The sequence below is a fragment of the Chelonia mydas genome, chromosome 7, assembly GCF_015237465.2.
Source record: "Chelonia mydas isolate rCheMyd1 chromosome 7, rCheMyd1.pri.v2, whole genome shotgun sequence".
NCBI lineage: Eukaryota > Metazoa > Chordata > Testudines > Cheloniidae > Chelonia > Chelonia mydas.
The window spans coordinates 30,951,300-30,967,548 of NC_057853.1; the positions used below are offsets into that span (position 1 = coordinate 30,951,300).

General features: G+C 49.7%; 1 protein-coding gene across 3 annotated transcripts in view; it reads left to right on the forward strand.

Moving 5' to 3' along the window:
* Nucleotides 1–16,249, forward strand: part of LOC102938287 (solute carrier family 22 member 6-A-like) — a 29,618-nt gene that overhangs the window by 9,484 nt on the left and 3,885 nt on the right. For 2 of the 3 annotated variants that reach the window (XM_043551973.1, XM_027832528.3), the window contains 6 exons: nt 7,374–8,232; nt 12,766–12,869; nt 13,489–13,643; nt 14,226–14,394; nt 15,031–15,154; nt 15,878–15,993. In XM_043551973.1, coding sequence (XP_043407908.1) covers nt 7,831–8,232; nt 12,766–12,869; nt 13,489–13,643; nt 14,226–14,394; nt 15,031–15,154; nt 15,878–15,993 — 1,070 coding nt within the window. In that variant the 5' untranslated portion in view covers nt 7,374–7,830. Of the gene's footprint in view, nt 1–2,862; nt 2,932–7,373; nt 8,233–12,765; nt 12,870–13,488; nt 13,644–14,225; nt 14,395–15,030; nt 15,155–15,877; nt 15,994–16,249 lie in introns of all 3 variants that reach the window. The other variant, XM_043551972.1, reaches the window with a different exon arrangement.

A 16,249-nucleotide genomic window follows, 5' to 3' on the forward strand; every position in this document is an offset into this window, starting at 1 on the left:
CCACACTCTCTGTGTGACCTTGGCCAAGTCACTTAATGGATCTGTGCCTCAGTTTCCCCATCTGTAAAATGGGGACATAATAATCCTTCCTTTGTCTATTTTGACCGGGAGCTCTTTGGGGCAGGGACTGTCTCTCCCTGGGGCTGTGCCTTGCCTAGTATGCCAGGGCCATGATCTTGGCTAATGCCAATGTGGACCACTGTAACTAAGTAATATAAGTAATTAATAATAATGTGTCAGGAATAGCTTGCATGATTGGCCTCTCGTTTAATTTCTTTGGAGGAAGAAGCATGCTCCCCAAGTGTTGCATAAATTCATGCCCTTTTATCAGTCACAACAATAAACTTAAATAAACAATTATTTAAAAAATTTAGGTTTCAGAGTAGCAGCCGTGTTAGTCTGTATTCGCAAAAAGAAAAGGAGTACATGTGGCACCTTAGAGACTAACCAATTTATTTGAGCTCACGAAAGCTGATGCTCAAATAAATTGGTTAGTCTCTAAGGTGCCACAAGTACTCTTTTCTTTTTAAAAATTTAATTTCCCTCCACCAGATGGTAGTGTTGTCCCAAAAGTTTTTCATGTGATTTTGTGGCTAAGTTCCACCCAAGTGGGATACAACATAACAGGGTCCAATTCTGCAAAGGTTTAAGCCTGTGCATAACTTTAAGTAAAGTTGTAATTATTTGTATTACAGGAGCACAACCGAGAATGGGGCCCACATCATGCTGGGCACTGCATATACCCTGAAGTAGATCAGGACCCCATTCTGCCAGGCACTGCACGAAGAGTGAAAGACAATCCTTGTAACCAGAACAAACTAAGACTAGGGAAGGGAAACCCTCAAAGTCATACAGGGAGTCAGTGGCAAATAAAAACCAGAAACAGAACCCAGCTCTTCTAGGCTAGGGCAGCACAGCTGGTGCAGGACCTTTGACCCTGGAAATGTTCAACTGTAGATTAAGGGGCCATCCTATTACCCGGAGAAAAAAACAGACTCAGCAACTTCCAGGTGGCTTTTGTCCCAGGAGCTGCTTGGAAGGATCAGGGCTGGACTTTGATGCTCATTTGTTTGTTGACTTGCCAGACTGCGCTTACAACTCATTTGTGGGGTGATCACAATCTTCCCAAATGGGTCTCCAAGCAGGTTCCTTGTTAGGATCATTCCCTAACAAGCAAATTTGCCCCCAGGCCATCTCCCTACCGACTGGCTCTCCAGATGTTGCTCCTGCAGATCCAGCTGTTTCTCCTCAGTTTTTCATGGTCTTGACAGGGGCCATCATACCCAAATGTGCCATGAAACGCCCCACTGCGGTGACACAAAAGTGAAACTCTGGGCCCCACAAAGTCAATGGGAGTTTTCCAAATTACCTCAATGGGGGTAGGATTTCACTCACACTCATAGTAGGGAAGAAAGAAAAGGAGTACTTGTGGCACCTTAGAGACTAACCAATTTATTTCAGCATAAGTAGCTCACGAAAGCTTATGCTCAAATAAATTGGTTAGTCTCTAAGGTGCCACAAGTACTCCTTTTCTTTTTGCGAATACAGACTAACACGGCTGTTACTCTGAAACCTGTCATAGTAGGGAAGGGAACTCACTCCATTGCACCAATAGCTGGGGTGGGATTCTCTGGCCTGTGTTATGCTAGATGATCTAATAGTCCTTGCTGGCCTCCAGGACAATGTGTAGATGAATCTGTACGCTGTCTCCGAGAGGCCAGAGTGAGATCTAGAACTGAGAGAACACTAAGCATTGGGGTCTGTTTTACATCTCACATACAAATGGATCGATCTATCCCTGCCTCCCTCCCTCCCCACACATCCATCTACATATAGATATCCATCCTGATATACCCATCCTCTCTCAGCACACACCCCTCTCAATTGGTTGATAGAAAAGTTTTGGCCCCAAACTCCGGAAAGCAGAAAAATTTGCCTGAAAACTGAAAAATTTTCAGTTTGGGGGGTTGGTTTTCAATTTTCTAACAAAAAAATTAAAACTTTTCAAGGAACGCAAACATAATGACAATTTCCATTTAGTCAAACTTTAATATTCCATTAAAAAAAAAAAGTTCAGGTGGAAAAAGTTTTTAGCAGCCCCTTTTCATAAAACCCCTTTGAGGCAGGGACGTTCATTACGGCTATTTTTAAAAGGTAGGAAACTGAGGCACAGAGCATAAGTGAAGTAGTGTTTAGGAATAGGGTAGTATCCCTTTAAATAATTGGTGCTGTAGTGGTGCTCACCGTGTTCTATGTTTTAGAACCCAACCAGGGAATGTAACTAGGCCTTGCATGTTTTGTGTCCTCAGTAACCACTGTTATTTGGACCCCATTGTGCCTGTGTGGTTGCTTCGTGTTATGTAAAGAGCTAAAGATAATTTTCTTAGCCTATCGCTTTGACTCCGGTCTTTGCATGCCTTCACTGGCTCCCCCTTCTCTTTCACATAGACCTAAGCCACTTGTCTTCCCTTTCAAGGTCCTTCATGCTCTATCCCCACTTGACCTATCATTCTCATCCGCTATGGAGGTGAAGACTTCTGCCTCCAGCCAGCCCATGATGCCGGCCTCCATCGCCCAGTGCCCACTAGTTACATTTTCACACAAACCCCTTCATGCTTTCTCCCCTGCTGCCCCTCGCGCTTGGGAGGAGCTCCCTGTAAACACCCATAAAGCCACCTCACTGTCCACCTTCAAACTCGTCTCAAATGCTCCATTGCTGGGAGGCCTACCAACACCTTGACAACAGTTAGGCCACTGGCGGTCTGAGCCCACTGCCTGTCAAGCTGACCGTGATTGTCTCCTGGTTTCCTTCTGCTCCCTCGTCTGGCTGTATCCAACTGCCATCTCTTGTCTTATCCTTAGATTGGCAGCTCGCTGGAGGAGGGGCCATCTTTTTGTGCTGGGCCTAGCACAATCGGATCCTGCTCAAAGGTGCTATGATAGTGCAAATATCACAGACAACAAGCGACTTGCTCAAATATCTGGACTAGAACAGGGAATGGCGGCGCGATCTCCAGAGTCCTAGGGGAGGGCCCTAGTCATGAGGCTGCGTGTCCTCTCTGGAAACTAGCTTAACACTCTGCCAAGTTCCATCTGACCCACTAACTTTCCTGAACCAGCTGGAAAAACACCCCACCATGACACCAGTGCATCATGGGTCCTCGACCTTGGTCAGCGAACCTTCACCAGGGTTCTGATTACAGCTCAAAAAAGATGACCCAACAAATTCCAGCCTGGTCCAAAGGGTGGCTGCAGTCAGGAGAGCGGTGTAGGAATGAGGTGGAAGGGAAAAGGTCACGTGAGTCGGCAGGCGGTCATGCATGGCATGAACTAGCGATGGGCTGTGGAGCTGAGAGCTCTGAGGTCTAGGCTTGCCTCTGCCCCAAATTGCCTTGGGCAAGTCATTTCCCCTCCCCACCCTGTAAGCTTCACCAGGGCAAGGTCTTTCACCAAGGCCTTGTCTAGACTGGGCAAATCCACTGTGCTGGGCTGATACATGTCATCATGACCAGCACAGCAGGGTTGAGCTGGGAACCTCCAGAGCTGAATTCACGAGTCGCTACAGGCAGACTTTCCAGCGGATACCTGTAACAGAGCCACCGCCCCGGTGAATCACACCTGAGTTATGCTACACTCAGATGGGTGAAAGTGAGGCACCGAGCGAGTGCAAGCTACTTGCCCAAAGTCACACAGGGAATTGGGCCCAGGTCTCTGTCTTAGCTCAGTGCCTCAACCACAAGACAGGCCTCCTTTGCCCCACAGGAAGCCTAATATTCACCTATGCAGCAGCTACCAGGGCTCAGGAGCCATGGTTTTTGCCACATTAGACAGTAGGGGTCGCCCACTTTGTAGATTCTGCTGGTGGAGCACCCTGCAAACACTAGGGGCTCCTTACATCCCTCCATTCCCTCCACAGCTTCCTGAGTGCCACCATCCCAACCCCCTCTAGTTCAGGGACACACTGCAACTCCCCAGCCCCTTCCTCATGCCCTCCCAGCCACAGGGCAGGCGCTCTGTGTGCTCCCCCTTCCCCCCATGGCAGGGGCTCTGTGATCAATTTGACTCTGCCACAGGGTACTGGTGAGCTGGCTCTGTGCTGAAAACCTAACCATGTGGCATCAGCCTCTGCATCACCTTAGCTCCTATCCCAGTGAATTCAGCAGCTGAACCTTCCGGAGCTAGTCAGTTGGCTGCATGGGCTGGGTGGGTATTTCTTGAACTAGCTTGGTGGTCTAGTTGTTACACCAAGGGAAAGCTAAGTAGGGGCCTTCTCACTGTAGGATCTAAGCACTAGGACTCCTGGGTTTTAGTCCCAGCTGTGGGAGGGCAGTGAGGTCTAGTGGTGACAAAGTGGACTGGGAGTCTGGTCTCCTGGTTTTTGTTCTCTGGAAGCCTAGCGGGTTAGAGCAGGGGTGGCTGGAGGTCAGGACTCCTGGGTTTTATTCCCTGCGATAGGAGGAGAGAGTGTTCTTTCTGCTCTGCACAGCAGTAAGGAGTTGGCAGATCGGCTCGTCACTGGCCCCATTCTTGCTGTCTAATGCTTGTGCCAAGCTTCAAATAAGCCAGCAACTTACAACATGACTAAATAGTTCAGCCATCGGCAAATCTGCTTTGCTGGCCCCGCCAGGAGAAAGGCTGCTGCTTCCTCCCATCATAGGCAGGGTCTTTGGGGATGGGGCAGGGGGTTTATGCCATAGCCTCTGCCTCACCCTAACTCCAAATCGAATTCCCCCAGTGCAGCCCCCTTGCAATGAGCTGCAGCTGAGAAGCTGGCCTTCGGCCCCCTCCATAACACAGTGCAGAACGGAGTGGGGTGTCCAAGTTCAGCTAGTTTGGCTTTCTTTGAGTTGGGTTATGACACTGCACTGAGACTTAGGAAATCCGGGTTCAATTGCTAGCTCTGACACATTCTTCCTGTGTGACCTTGGGCAAGTCACTGCATCACTCTGGGCCTCAGTTTCAGCTCATCTGTGAAATGGGGAGAATGATTCTTCCTTTGTCAATTTCCAGTGTAAGATCTTTGGCGCAAGGGCTGTTTCTCACCATACATCTGTGCAGCATCTGGCAGGATGGGGCCCTGATCTCTGCCAAGGTCTGCACAGCACCTCGCATGGCAGGGCCCTGATCCTGGCCAAGGTCTGTGCAGCGCCTGGCACGATGGGGCCCTGCTCTCGATCAGGGGGCCTGTGCAGTGCCTGGCCCAACAAGGGCCCTGATCTCTGTTAAGACCTGGGAGCGCTACTGTAACATAAATATCAATGATCGAAGAGGTAGAAGAGGACAAACTGCAGCTGCAATAGGCGATAAAAGAGACCGGTGTGTCTGTTTCCTTCTTACAAAGCACCAGTCACCGACTGGGACAAATCCTGCAGCTCTTACTAAGGCTAAACTCCAAGGCCCAACGTGTTCTTCGTACTAGGACAGGGTCCCTTTAACTAGTGACTAGCAAGTACTTGCCAGTTTAGCAACCCCCAACACTGTCCAAACTCTATTCAGTGTGACCATCTAATCTGGCCCTCGTAGTTGGACCGGCTTTGAATAAGGAGGCAGTAGCCATGAAACATTATATGGTAAATTATCGAGGCTCTGAATGATGTCAGTTGTCTGTGGCATGCGGCCCTATAGAGATGCATTGATTGGCAGGTCAACCGGTGATGCAGCTGGGAGGTAAATGCCAACATCTTCACGGCCTTTGAATTCGGGGGGGGCCAAACCATGGCCCAGTTTTCAGTCGCAGCTGAAGCCAGTGGGAACTGTGGTAGTGCAAAGATAGGTGCTGAGGTACTATAGTGATGAAGGCAGATCAGAACCTTCATAGAACAGAATCTGCATAGACCTCGCCCAAGATTGGAGCCCCATTGTGTTTGGTGCTGCACAGACCTTGGCCCCATTTTGTGACACACAGCGATAGACTGACCCTGGCTCAAAGAGCTCACAGTTTAAACAGACAGCTGGGGTAACTGAGGCACGAGGAGTTTTACATCTGGGATTTTTTCTGGAGTCATGGTCCAGTGCCTTACCCATAACACCATCCTTCCAACACAGAACTAAGGCCATGCAAATATCCCTCCCACCCCCAGGGACTGGCCTATAGTGGGTGTTTTCCCAGGCTAAGGAGTTCAGGCTTTGAATGGAGCAGCTCCACCCCCAGGTCTTGACATGCAGTCCCCTGCATCTGTTACCTCCTCTGCTTCTTGTGTAACTACATTTGGCTTTGACCTGTTACCACTGGCTCTGCTGAACCGATGCACTGGTTGACATTCCTAACCAGCAGATGAACAATGGCCTTGTGGGAAAGAACTGGGACCCAGGAGATCCCTTGAGCAAATCACGTAATCGTTCTGTGCCTCAGTTTCCCTGTTTGTAAAATGGGGGAGAATTATCTTTCTTTGGCTGTTTAGACTGAGCTCTTCAGGGCAGGGACTGTCTCTTGCTGTGCGCCCATGCAGTGCCTACCACACCGGGGTGGCCTGCAATCTAACTGGGGTCTGTGCAGCGCCTGGCACAAGAGGGGGGTCCTGATCTCAGTCAGGGTCCATTGAGCACCTGGCACAAGAAGGGGACTCTGATCTCAGTCAGGATCCATGGAGCACTCAGCACAAGAGGGGGGTCCTGATCTCGGTCAGGCTCTGTGGAGCATCCTTCATGACTGGAAGGGGTGGAGGTGGAGGGCCCTAATCGCAGGTCACCTGCATCCCAGTCCACTGTCTTACCTGCAGGGCCATCTTAGATTTAATTTTTCCTCCACTTTCCCAGATCAACATGCTCATGCAGCCGTCTCTGATGGCTGAACCCAGGTAAATGTGTCACAAGACACCCGCAACGCTCCCCAGTGGGAGAGACCAGACCTGGGCACTTTGACCTCTAGAACCCACAGGCCTTTTACCAAGCCACCCAGAGCCCTGGTCGTGTAAAAAGCTTGTACATTTCTGAACACAGTCCCTCCAGCAGAGAGCACTGGTGCATTTCCTTTCTCAGCCCCTCTCCAATTCCAGAAGGCTGGCTTCCCCTGATTTTGCTCTGTGGGGATGTCACAATTCTGAGCCCCAAGCCTTAGACTGAACCTGTCCTCCAGCAAGACCCAGTGCACTTTCCTCTGCTGCATTTTTCTCCATTTTCCCCTTTAATTTTTTTGAGCTTTTTTTCCCTTTTCATTTGAACTAATCCCTTAAAACAGGAGTATAACTTTAACCAAATGAGCTGATTAAAGCTTATATAATCCTCTCAAAGACCCTTAAATCAGGATCTCTTTGCCGCAAGGGGGAAAACAGGAATCTAGGAAGGTTTCACCCCCCTAGCAAAGGTGCCTAGTGACATTTGCAAAGCAGGTGACTGATGGTGGATTTTAACAAGCCCTGTTTTGTTTGCCATAGAAGGGACACCAGTTCTGCTGGGCTACATGGAAGATTCACAGACACAGGGACTTTAATCTCAAGCCACAGGTACAAATCCATGGCAGAAGCACCTCGATCAAACTAAAAAGCTCTTTTGCCAGCTCTCCTGTGGATATTTCAGCACTGGGAGCAACTCCGCAGCAGCGTCTTAGGTAGACGCCAAATCTCTCCAGGGCTCCACGGACTCTTCCATCAGCCTTCTAAAGCCCCAGTCTGTTGCACACCAGATTCCCCTTGAGGGGAGTGACCTCTGGACTGCTGGATCTAGGAGCGTGACATTCAATTACAGAAGGAGTTGCATTAGCTCAGAGGCAGCAGCAGCCCTGTAATCACCATTTGGGTTTGAGATCCATGCAGCTCTAGAAGTATTTTGGATCCTAGAGTATTTTTTGTAGCCTGGGGTTATTTCTGAGGGCAAGGTGCTTCCAGCAGGACCATGTCTTTCGCCGAATTCTTACACCAGGTGGGCGGCATGGGACGTTTCCAAATTATCCACACAATGTTGCTTACCATCCCCGTCGTGCTGATGGCCAGCCACAACCTCCTGCAGAACTTCACCGCCGCCATCCCTGGGCACCACTGCCAAGTCCATATCGATGCCAACAACACCCGCTACGCTAATGCCACCCTGCACCTGGACTCCCAGGACCTGCTCCAGGTCACCATCCCCATGGACAGGAACCGGCAGCCAGAGAAGTGCCGCCGCTTTGTCACCGCTCAGTGGCAGCTCCTAGACCCCAACGTCACTGAGCCCAATGGAACTCAGCTGGACACAGAGCCCTGCACGGAGGGATGGACCTACGATAGGAGCGTGTTCACCTCCACCATCATTACCGAGGTGAGACATACTCCGCTGCTAGGGACTAGGTGGAATGGGCATGTTGGGGGCACCAGGTGCCATTAATGTTCAGGTGCTCTGGGATCAGAGAGAGGAGGATCGCATACATAACTAGGTAGACAAAGGGATGTGTATGGGACAGAGAGACACAGCGGTTTGTATGGGGACAGAGATACAGCAAAACACAAAATCTTCAATAAGTTATTGGAATGTGTTGGAGACAACTTGTTTCAAAAGGTGAGGAAGTGGCGGGGGGGGGGGAGGGGGGAGCGGTGTCGGCTATTTTAGACTTGATTCTGACTAGCCGAGGAATTGGGTGAGAATCTGAAGATGGAAAGCAATTTGAGCAAAAGTGATCATGAAATGAGAGATTTAGTGATTCTAAGGAAAGGAAGGAGTGAGAGCAGAGGAATGAGGACAATGGACTTCAAAAAAGCCAATTTTAACAAACTCAGAGAACTGGTAGGTGGGCTTCCAGGGGAAGAAAATCTAAGGGAAAAAGGAGTTCAAGATGGCTGGCCGTTTCTTAAAGAGACAATATTAAAGGCACAACTGTAAACCATCCTGATACACAGGAAAGACAGTAAGAAAGGTAAGAGGCCAATATGGCCCATCAGGAGATCTTCAATGACCTGAAAATCAAAAAGGAAACCTACAAAAAGTGGAAACATGGACTAATGGCTAAGGATGTGTACAAAAGAATAGTGCAAGTATGAAGGGACAAAATCAGAAAGGCTAAGGCACAAAACAAGTTACACCTAGCAAGGGATATAAAAGGCAATAAGTGAAGATTCTATAAATACATCAGGAGCAAGAGAAAAGCAAAGGAAAATGTAGGTCCTTTACTTAGCAGGGAAGGAGAGCTGCTAATGGATGACATTAAGAAGACTGAAGAGTTTAATGCCCATTTTGCTTCAGTCTTCACTGAAAAGGATAATTGTGACAAGATGTTTAACAGATTTAACATTAAGAAGCAGGGGGAAGGAACACAAGCCAGAATAGGGAAAGAACAGATTAAAGAATATTTAGACAAGTTAGATGTATTCAAGTTGGCACAGCCAGATGAAATTCACCCTAGGGTACTTAAGGAACTACCTGCAACAATCTCGAAACCATTAGTGTTTATCCTTGAAAACTCAAGGAAGATGGGTGAGGTCCCAGAGGACTGGAGAAGGGCAAATGTACCTATTTCTAAAAAGGGGAATAAAGAAGGCCTGGGGAATCATAGATCAGTCGGCCCACTACAATACTTGGAAAGATACCGGAACAAATTATTTAACAATCAGTTTGTAAGTACCTAGAGAATAATAGGGTTGTAAGTAATAGCCAACATGGATTTGTCAAGAACAAATCATGACAAACCAACCTAATTTCCTTCTTTGACAGAGTAACTGGCTAGTGGATGAGGGGAAGCAGTATATGTGATAGGTCTTGATTTTAGCAAGGCTTTTGACACAGTCCCACATGACATGCAAATTGGGGAAATGTGGTCTAGATGAAACTACTATAAGGGGGGGGTGTGCATATCTGGCTGAAAGACCATTCTCAGAATAGTAATCAATGGTTCGCTGTCAAATTGGGAGGATGTATCTAGTGGGGTCCCTCAGCTACTATTCGACATTTTCATTTAGTGACTAGGATCATGCAGTGGAGAGTATGTTTATCAAATTTGCAGGTGACACCATGATGGGAGGGGTTGCAAGCACTTTGAAGGGCAGGATTAGAATTCAAAAGGACCTTGATAAGTTGGAGAAATGTCTATGTCACAGGGTGACATCAGTTCTCTAAGAGGGAGCAGGGCCAATGCACCTGTGCTTGGTCAGCGTATAATGATTAGAGGGGGGACACCTGGGTGCATCAGGTCTCATCAGTTAGGAAAGGGCGTAGAGAGAGTAGACATGGGAAGCTGCTGCTAGCTCCCTGGGAATAGGGACACAGGCCAGAAGCAGGAAGTTCTGTGGATGGGAGGCCGTGGGAACCTGCTGGGAGAGATCTGCTGAGACAGAGCCAGGGAGCTGCAAGAATCAGGGAGTTCCTAAGCGATCCCTGGGAGGGGAGGCAGTGGAAACCTGCTGGGGGGAAGGGCCTTCCAAGGAGAAAGCCCTGGGAGGTGGTGCTCAGGGAACAGAGCATGGAAGATTCCTGCTGGAACCACTGAAAGGTAAAGGGGAAAAACCCCTGGAAGTAGGGTGACCATATTTCTTAAAGTAAAAACGGGATGGCCCAGAGCTTCCCCGAGCCGCTCCCCCATCCCCTGTTCTCCCCCATCCCCCCCATGCACAGAGCTCACCAGAGCTGCCCTCCCTATGCCGTCCAGGGCTGAGACGGACTCGCTGAGCTCTGTGCCACCTGCGGCGGGACTGGGGCTGACCCACCGAGCTCCACGCTGCCCAGGGGGTCAGCTCTGAAGAAGGCAGCACTGCCCGCCAGCAGCAAATTTCTCTGCTCTCCTGCTGGCAGGCAGCGCTGCCTTCAGTTGAGCCCCTGGACAGCAGCCCCCACCCTCCACTCTGCCTTGCAGCCGGGACAAATGCCCTGTTTTGGGGGAAAAGTAGGGACAGCCCGGACAGAGCTGAAAAATGGGACCGTTACGGCCAAACTGGGACATACAGTCACCCTAGCTGGAAGCTGTAGCCCAGGGTGGGCTGAGGAACTGTTTGTGTTGTGTTTGCCCAAAGCCTGGCGAAATAAAAGTGCCTGAGAAGAGACTCCGGGAGCAGCAGTGGGGTCTCTGGGAGCTGGAAAGCAGGGCAGCTTGTTACAGTCTGAAATCAACACAGTGAAATTCAGTAAAGGCAAGTGCAAAGTCCTGCACTTAGGAAGGAAAAATCCAATGCACAGCTACAGAAAGAGGACTAACTGTCTAAGCCGTCATACTGCTGGGAATGAGCTGGGGGTTATGGCGGACTGCAGACTGCAGAACAACTTGAGGCCAGAATGGGCACTTCCATGAATCCCAGTGATACTGATCAACACCACAGAAACTCTACAGTCCAAAATTACTCTGAAGGAAGTACAAAGGCCACTGCCTGGCCACACGGCACTGGGCTCTCTCAGGCTACCTGCTGGGAGCTGACATGCCCACAAATGCTTTCCTCTAATGACTGGGGTTCTTGGCAAAAACTGCCGAGAACATATCTGCAGAGATTTTGATTTGTTAGTCTATCCATCCATTTCCTTACGCACCCCTCTATCTATCCATCCATCCCTCTACATGTCCTCACAATTCCTGTGGTAACTAAATGTCCGACCCTTTCGTGGCCTCCTCTAGGGCACCCCCACTAAGGTCTCAAGCCTCCGGTCCTCACCTCTATTGGGATGGAGTCCCACAACTCTCTCCCCCCAGAGTAAACTTGCAATTCTTCTTGCAACTCACTGTGATTATCCCTGCAGGCCTGACTTGAATTCAACATCTGCAGCTCTGCTTACCCAGGGCCCCGCCAGCCATCTGAAAGCAAAGTACAATTTATTCAGAACTAAAGCATTACAGAAAACCATACCTTGAAAACAATCAATAGTTTATACACATGCCTGTCTTATCTGGCAGTCACCCATCGTCCAAATGAGGTAGGAACACAGTACTTCAAACCCTCCCCGTGCCTTTTGGGCACAGCATTATACCAGTTCTTGGATCAGGTGAGAATTATCACTTCAGACCTTTCTCAGTCCTCTGTGTGGTCACCTTTGTCAACCAGTTCAAACCAGGTTATGCAATTTCCCCAAGGGCTGAGGCTTCTCCAGACTTGTTTAACCCTGTTACTCACCCAGGAACCTGGAATACCAACCCTAGCCCATACAGATAACGGACAGCATTTATACAGGTGATATAGTAGTGTGAAAGACATTCCACGTGTCTGTAATATCTATCTCCAGACACACCCATCATCTATCACCATACAAACCCCTCTCTGTTTCTCGTAGGCCTATTACCATGGTGTTTGTTACTGTAATTGCTTTTGCAAAATCAGCATCACCAGTGCATCTTTTGGGAGGGGAGAATGGTCAGGGCAGGGATGGCAGCCAGGGACAAGAACCCCTGGGCTGCTCCAACATATGTGCTGCTTCCCACAGCCCCTGGGAGGAAGAGAATAGCCAGAGTGCCGTGCATTCTGGCCAGATGCCCATTCTCCCCCTGCATCAGCCCTTATTCCAGCTCCACACCAGCCAGAGAGGCATCCAGCTCAGTGGGGATTCCTAGGGGGCCACACCCACTCACTTTAAGGCTCCTTTATGTTGCCAGAGAGGCACAGAGGGGCCTAAGCATGAGTGAGAATCAGCCCCAGTGATTCCAGTGGGAGTTGCAGCAGGGTAATGAGAACAGGACACCAGTGACTGTGTTGCACAACCCCAGCATGTGTAATGACAGCAACCACTGTTGTACATGGGCACCAGGCACCTAGGACACTTGGTGAGTTCACAGCCCACTGGCTGTGACTTGTTGCAATGCTCCAGTGCTTTAGGATCTGACCACCATCCACTGGGCCTCTGCAGAAATTACTGACTTGCTCTCTGTCTCCCTTCCCCCACCTGCAGTGGGACCTGGTGTGTAACTTGCGGAAGTTCCGGCAGATGGCGCAGTCAATCTACATGGCTGGGGTGCTGCTGGGAGCACTCGTGCTAGGCGGTCTCTCTGACAGGTAAGCTGACCTGGGCAGCACAGGGCAGGGACTCAGGAAACCTGCGTTCTATTCCCTGCTCTGCTGTGTGACCTGGGGCAAGTCCCTCCCTCTCTCTCTGCCCCACCTTTCCTTTTGGTACTCTGTCTGTTTGGGGCAAGCTCTCTGGGATGGTCTCTCACTTCAGCTCTGGGCAGTGTCTAGCACAATGGGGCCCTGATCTCAGTCAGGGGCGGAGCAGCGCCTGGCACAATGGAGCTCTGGTCTCACTGTAGGTCTGTGCAGCATCTGGCGCAATGGAGCCCCAGTTTCAGTTGGGACCTCCGGTCCTGGTGAATTAGCCCAATGATCTGTGTTATACAAAAGTCAGACTGGACAATCTAATGCTCCTATCTAGCCTTAAAATCTGTCAACCATCACTCCACATTGTCCCCATCTGGTTCATGGTCTGTCGTCTAGCTGGACATGCCATTGGAAGCCAATGGTCCTATCAGCCCCAAGAATCACCTCCTCTCCAATCACATCATAGCCCATTTGACCCACAGCTGAGCCCTGACCAGCTCAATGCCTGTTACTTATTCCCTTCTCTGTTAACTCAATGCCTGTTACTTATTCCCTTCTCTGTCCCCCTTTGCCATAGGTTTGGACGCAAGGCAATGCTGATCTGGTCCTTTCTGCAGCTGGCTGTCATGGGAACCTGCACGGCCTTCTCCCCCAGTTACATCTCCTACTGTGTCTTCCGCTTCCTGGGTGGGATGGCGCTATCTGGCTTTGGGCTCAGCATCGCTTGCCTGAGTAAGCCCTGCCTGTTTAGCAGCTAGGTCTCAAGTGTCTCACCTCAACCCGTAACAGATACTGTGACTGATGTACTAAAAGGTGCAATACCACCTGCTGGCACTGGGGATCTCCTGGGGGCTCAGTACACCTGCATGACCCAGGGGCCTGCAGGTAGCAAAGGGAGGAAGTGCAGAGCATGGAAGCAGGCTCCCATGGGGCTATTTTAGCTCAGGGTATTGGGCTGTTTGCACATTCTCCTTGCTACCACCTGCTGCCACTGGGCTATGGGCTGAAGCAGCTCCAGCCTCACAGGGTGTAATACCATCTACTACCACTGGGGGAGCTGCAGCTCTGGAGGCTGCAATATCCCTGGCTACCACTGGGGGTCTGAAGGTAGCAGGGGCAAGAGTTGCTTTCTCCAGCATGGCTATTTCAGCTCAAAGTACAGAGTTGTTTGCACATTCCCTCTGCTGCCTCTTCTCTGTTGCAGCCCTGCAGGGTGCAGTAACACGTGGTGCCAGTGGGTCCGAGGAGAGTCAGGGCTAGCAGTATCCTGGTCACTGCTCATGGGCAGGTTAAACAAGGTTCCTTTCCTTGCAGTTGTGGAGTGGATCCCCACTCAGTTCCGCACCATCACCATTGCCATCACAGGATTCGTCTATACCCTGGGCCAGATCCTGCTGGCGGGCTTGGCATATGGCATCCCCAACTGGCGCTGGCTCCAGCTGACTGTCTCTTTGCCTTTCTTCTTCTTCCTCATCTATTCCTGGTATGTGTCTCTGGAGAGCTCTCCTTCTAGGCGCAAGTGCTGTCCTCTTTCCCTGTGGTAGTTAGCAGACAGGATGGGGGGCAGTGTCTAGTGGTTAGAGCTAGGAGTCAGGACTCCTGGGTTCTATTCTCAGCTCTCAGAGAAGCAGAGTTACAGCAGGGAACTAGGAGTCAGGCATTTGGGTTTCAAGAGGATGGTGCACAGAACTCCTGGGTTCTGTTCCTGGCTCTGCTGCTGACTCCCTGGGCAAGTTCCTGCTCCTGTCTGTGCCTCATTTCCCCCCTCTGAAACACAGATAATTATCTTGTGCTGCATTATTTCAGCTGATCCTGCTTTGAGGACCCCATCGAAGTTGTGGGTCACATCACTGACCTTTCAGAGTAGCAGCCATGTTAGTCTGTATCCGCAAAAAGAAAAGGAGTACTCGTGGCACCTTAGAGACGAACAAATTTATTTGAGCATAAGCTTTCGTGAGCTACAGCTCACTTCATGGGATGCGTCCGACGAAGTGAGCTGTAGCTCATGAAAGCTTATGCTCAAATAAATTTGTTCGTCTCTAAGGTGCCACAAGTACTCCTTTTCTTATCATTGACCTTGGTTCTGCAAAAGAAACATTTGACTATCCTTTTTCAACAGGTGGTTCGCAGAATCTGCCCGCTGGCTGTTTCTGGCAGGTAAAGCTGACAGAGCAGTGAAGGTGCTTCAAAGGGTCGCCAGAGTGAATGGGAAACGGGAAGAAGGGGAGAAGATTACCACAGAGGTAAAGAGACCCAATGGAGTCTTTAATGAAGGGCTTGCTCCTCAGGTGGTCTAAATGGACACAACTCCACTGGAGTCATTCATTTACACCAGCTGAGGATCAGGCCATTTAACCTTTTAATCTATCAGAGGACACAGAACTAGGGCCTGTCCCACCAGATTTCTAGCACTGGGCAAAGGAGATTGAATAAAGCCTGATTTCAACAGAAAGCTGGCCCAGCTCTGGCTTCCTCCCTTGCTCCAAAGAGATGTTAACTTAGTCCCCTGTGGATATTTGTCTATGTTATAAAACCAGCACATCATTTCACACGATTGGTAGTCTGGGCTCAAAGGAGGCGCAGGGCTGGGATAGCAGCTAGGGCTGTGGGTCAGGATTGAGGGGCACTGGCAGAGTGAGTGGGGGTAGTGTTCAAATAGCTGAGTGGGGGAGGGAAAGAGCTGTATAATTGAGCACTGATCTTAGTTGTGGCCTCTTGGTGCTACCATAATATTACTAATAGTATCAATAATATCAGGCCTGTATGGTCAATACATGTGGACTCTATATCCAATCACAAGTAGGTCTTGTTGAATTGAAACCTGAGGTCCATGAGAGTTTGCCTCAGTAAGGAATGACTAGCTACCATTTGCTGAAGCAAGGAGCCATTGGCAGGTCCTGTGTCGTCACAGCTGAATCCATTGGGCTGTCATGTGCTTCCTGACTGACCCTTTTGTTCCCTACTAGATCCTAAATTCCAAAATGCAGAAGGAACTGTCAACGGTGAAGTCATCCTACACTGTCTCGGATCTGGTACGCACACCTGCCATACGCCGGATATTCTGCTGCCTCTCAGTTGTGTGGTAAGAGCACTCCTTCCCTTCGTCCCTGATCCTAAATCTGGATCCAAATTAGGTTTGGCAGACCCACTCTTGATTTGAATTCTAATCCTGCCCTTCAAAGTGCTTGCAACCTCTTCCATCATGGTATCGCCTGCAAATCGATACTTAGTCCATTTCCAAGCATAGATAATCCACAGATTTTGGACGTTTGTCTGCCTAAGGGTTATTCATCCATGCTTCAATCCATCCCTAGACATACTCAGTCTGTCTGTCTACC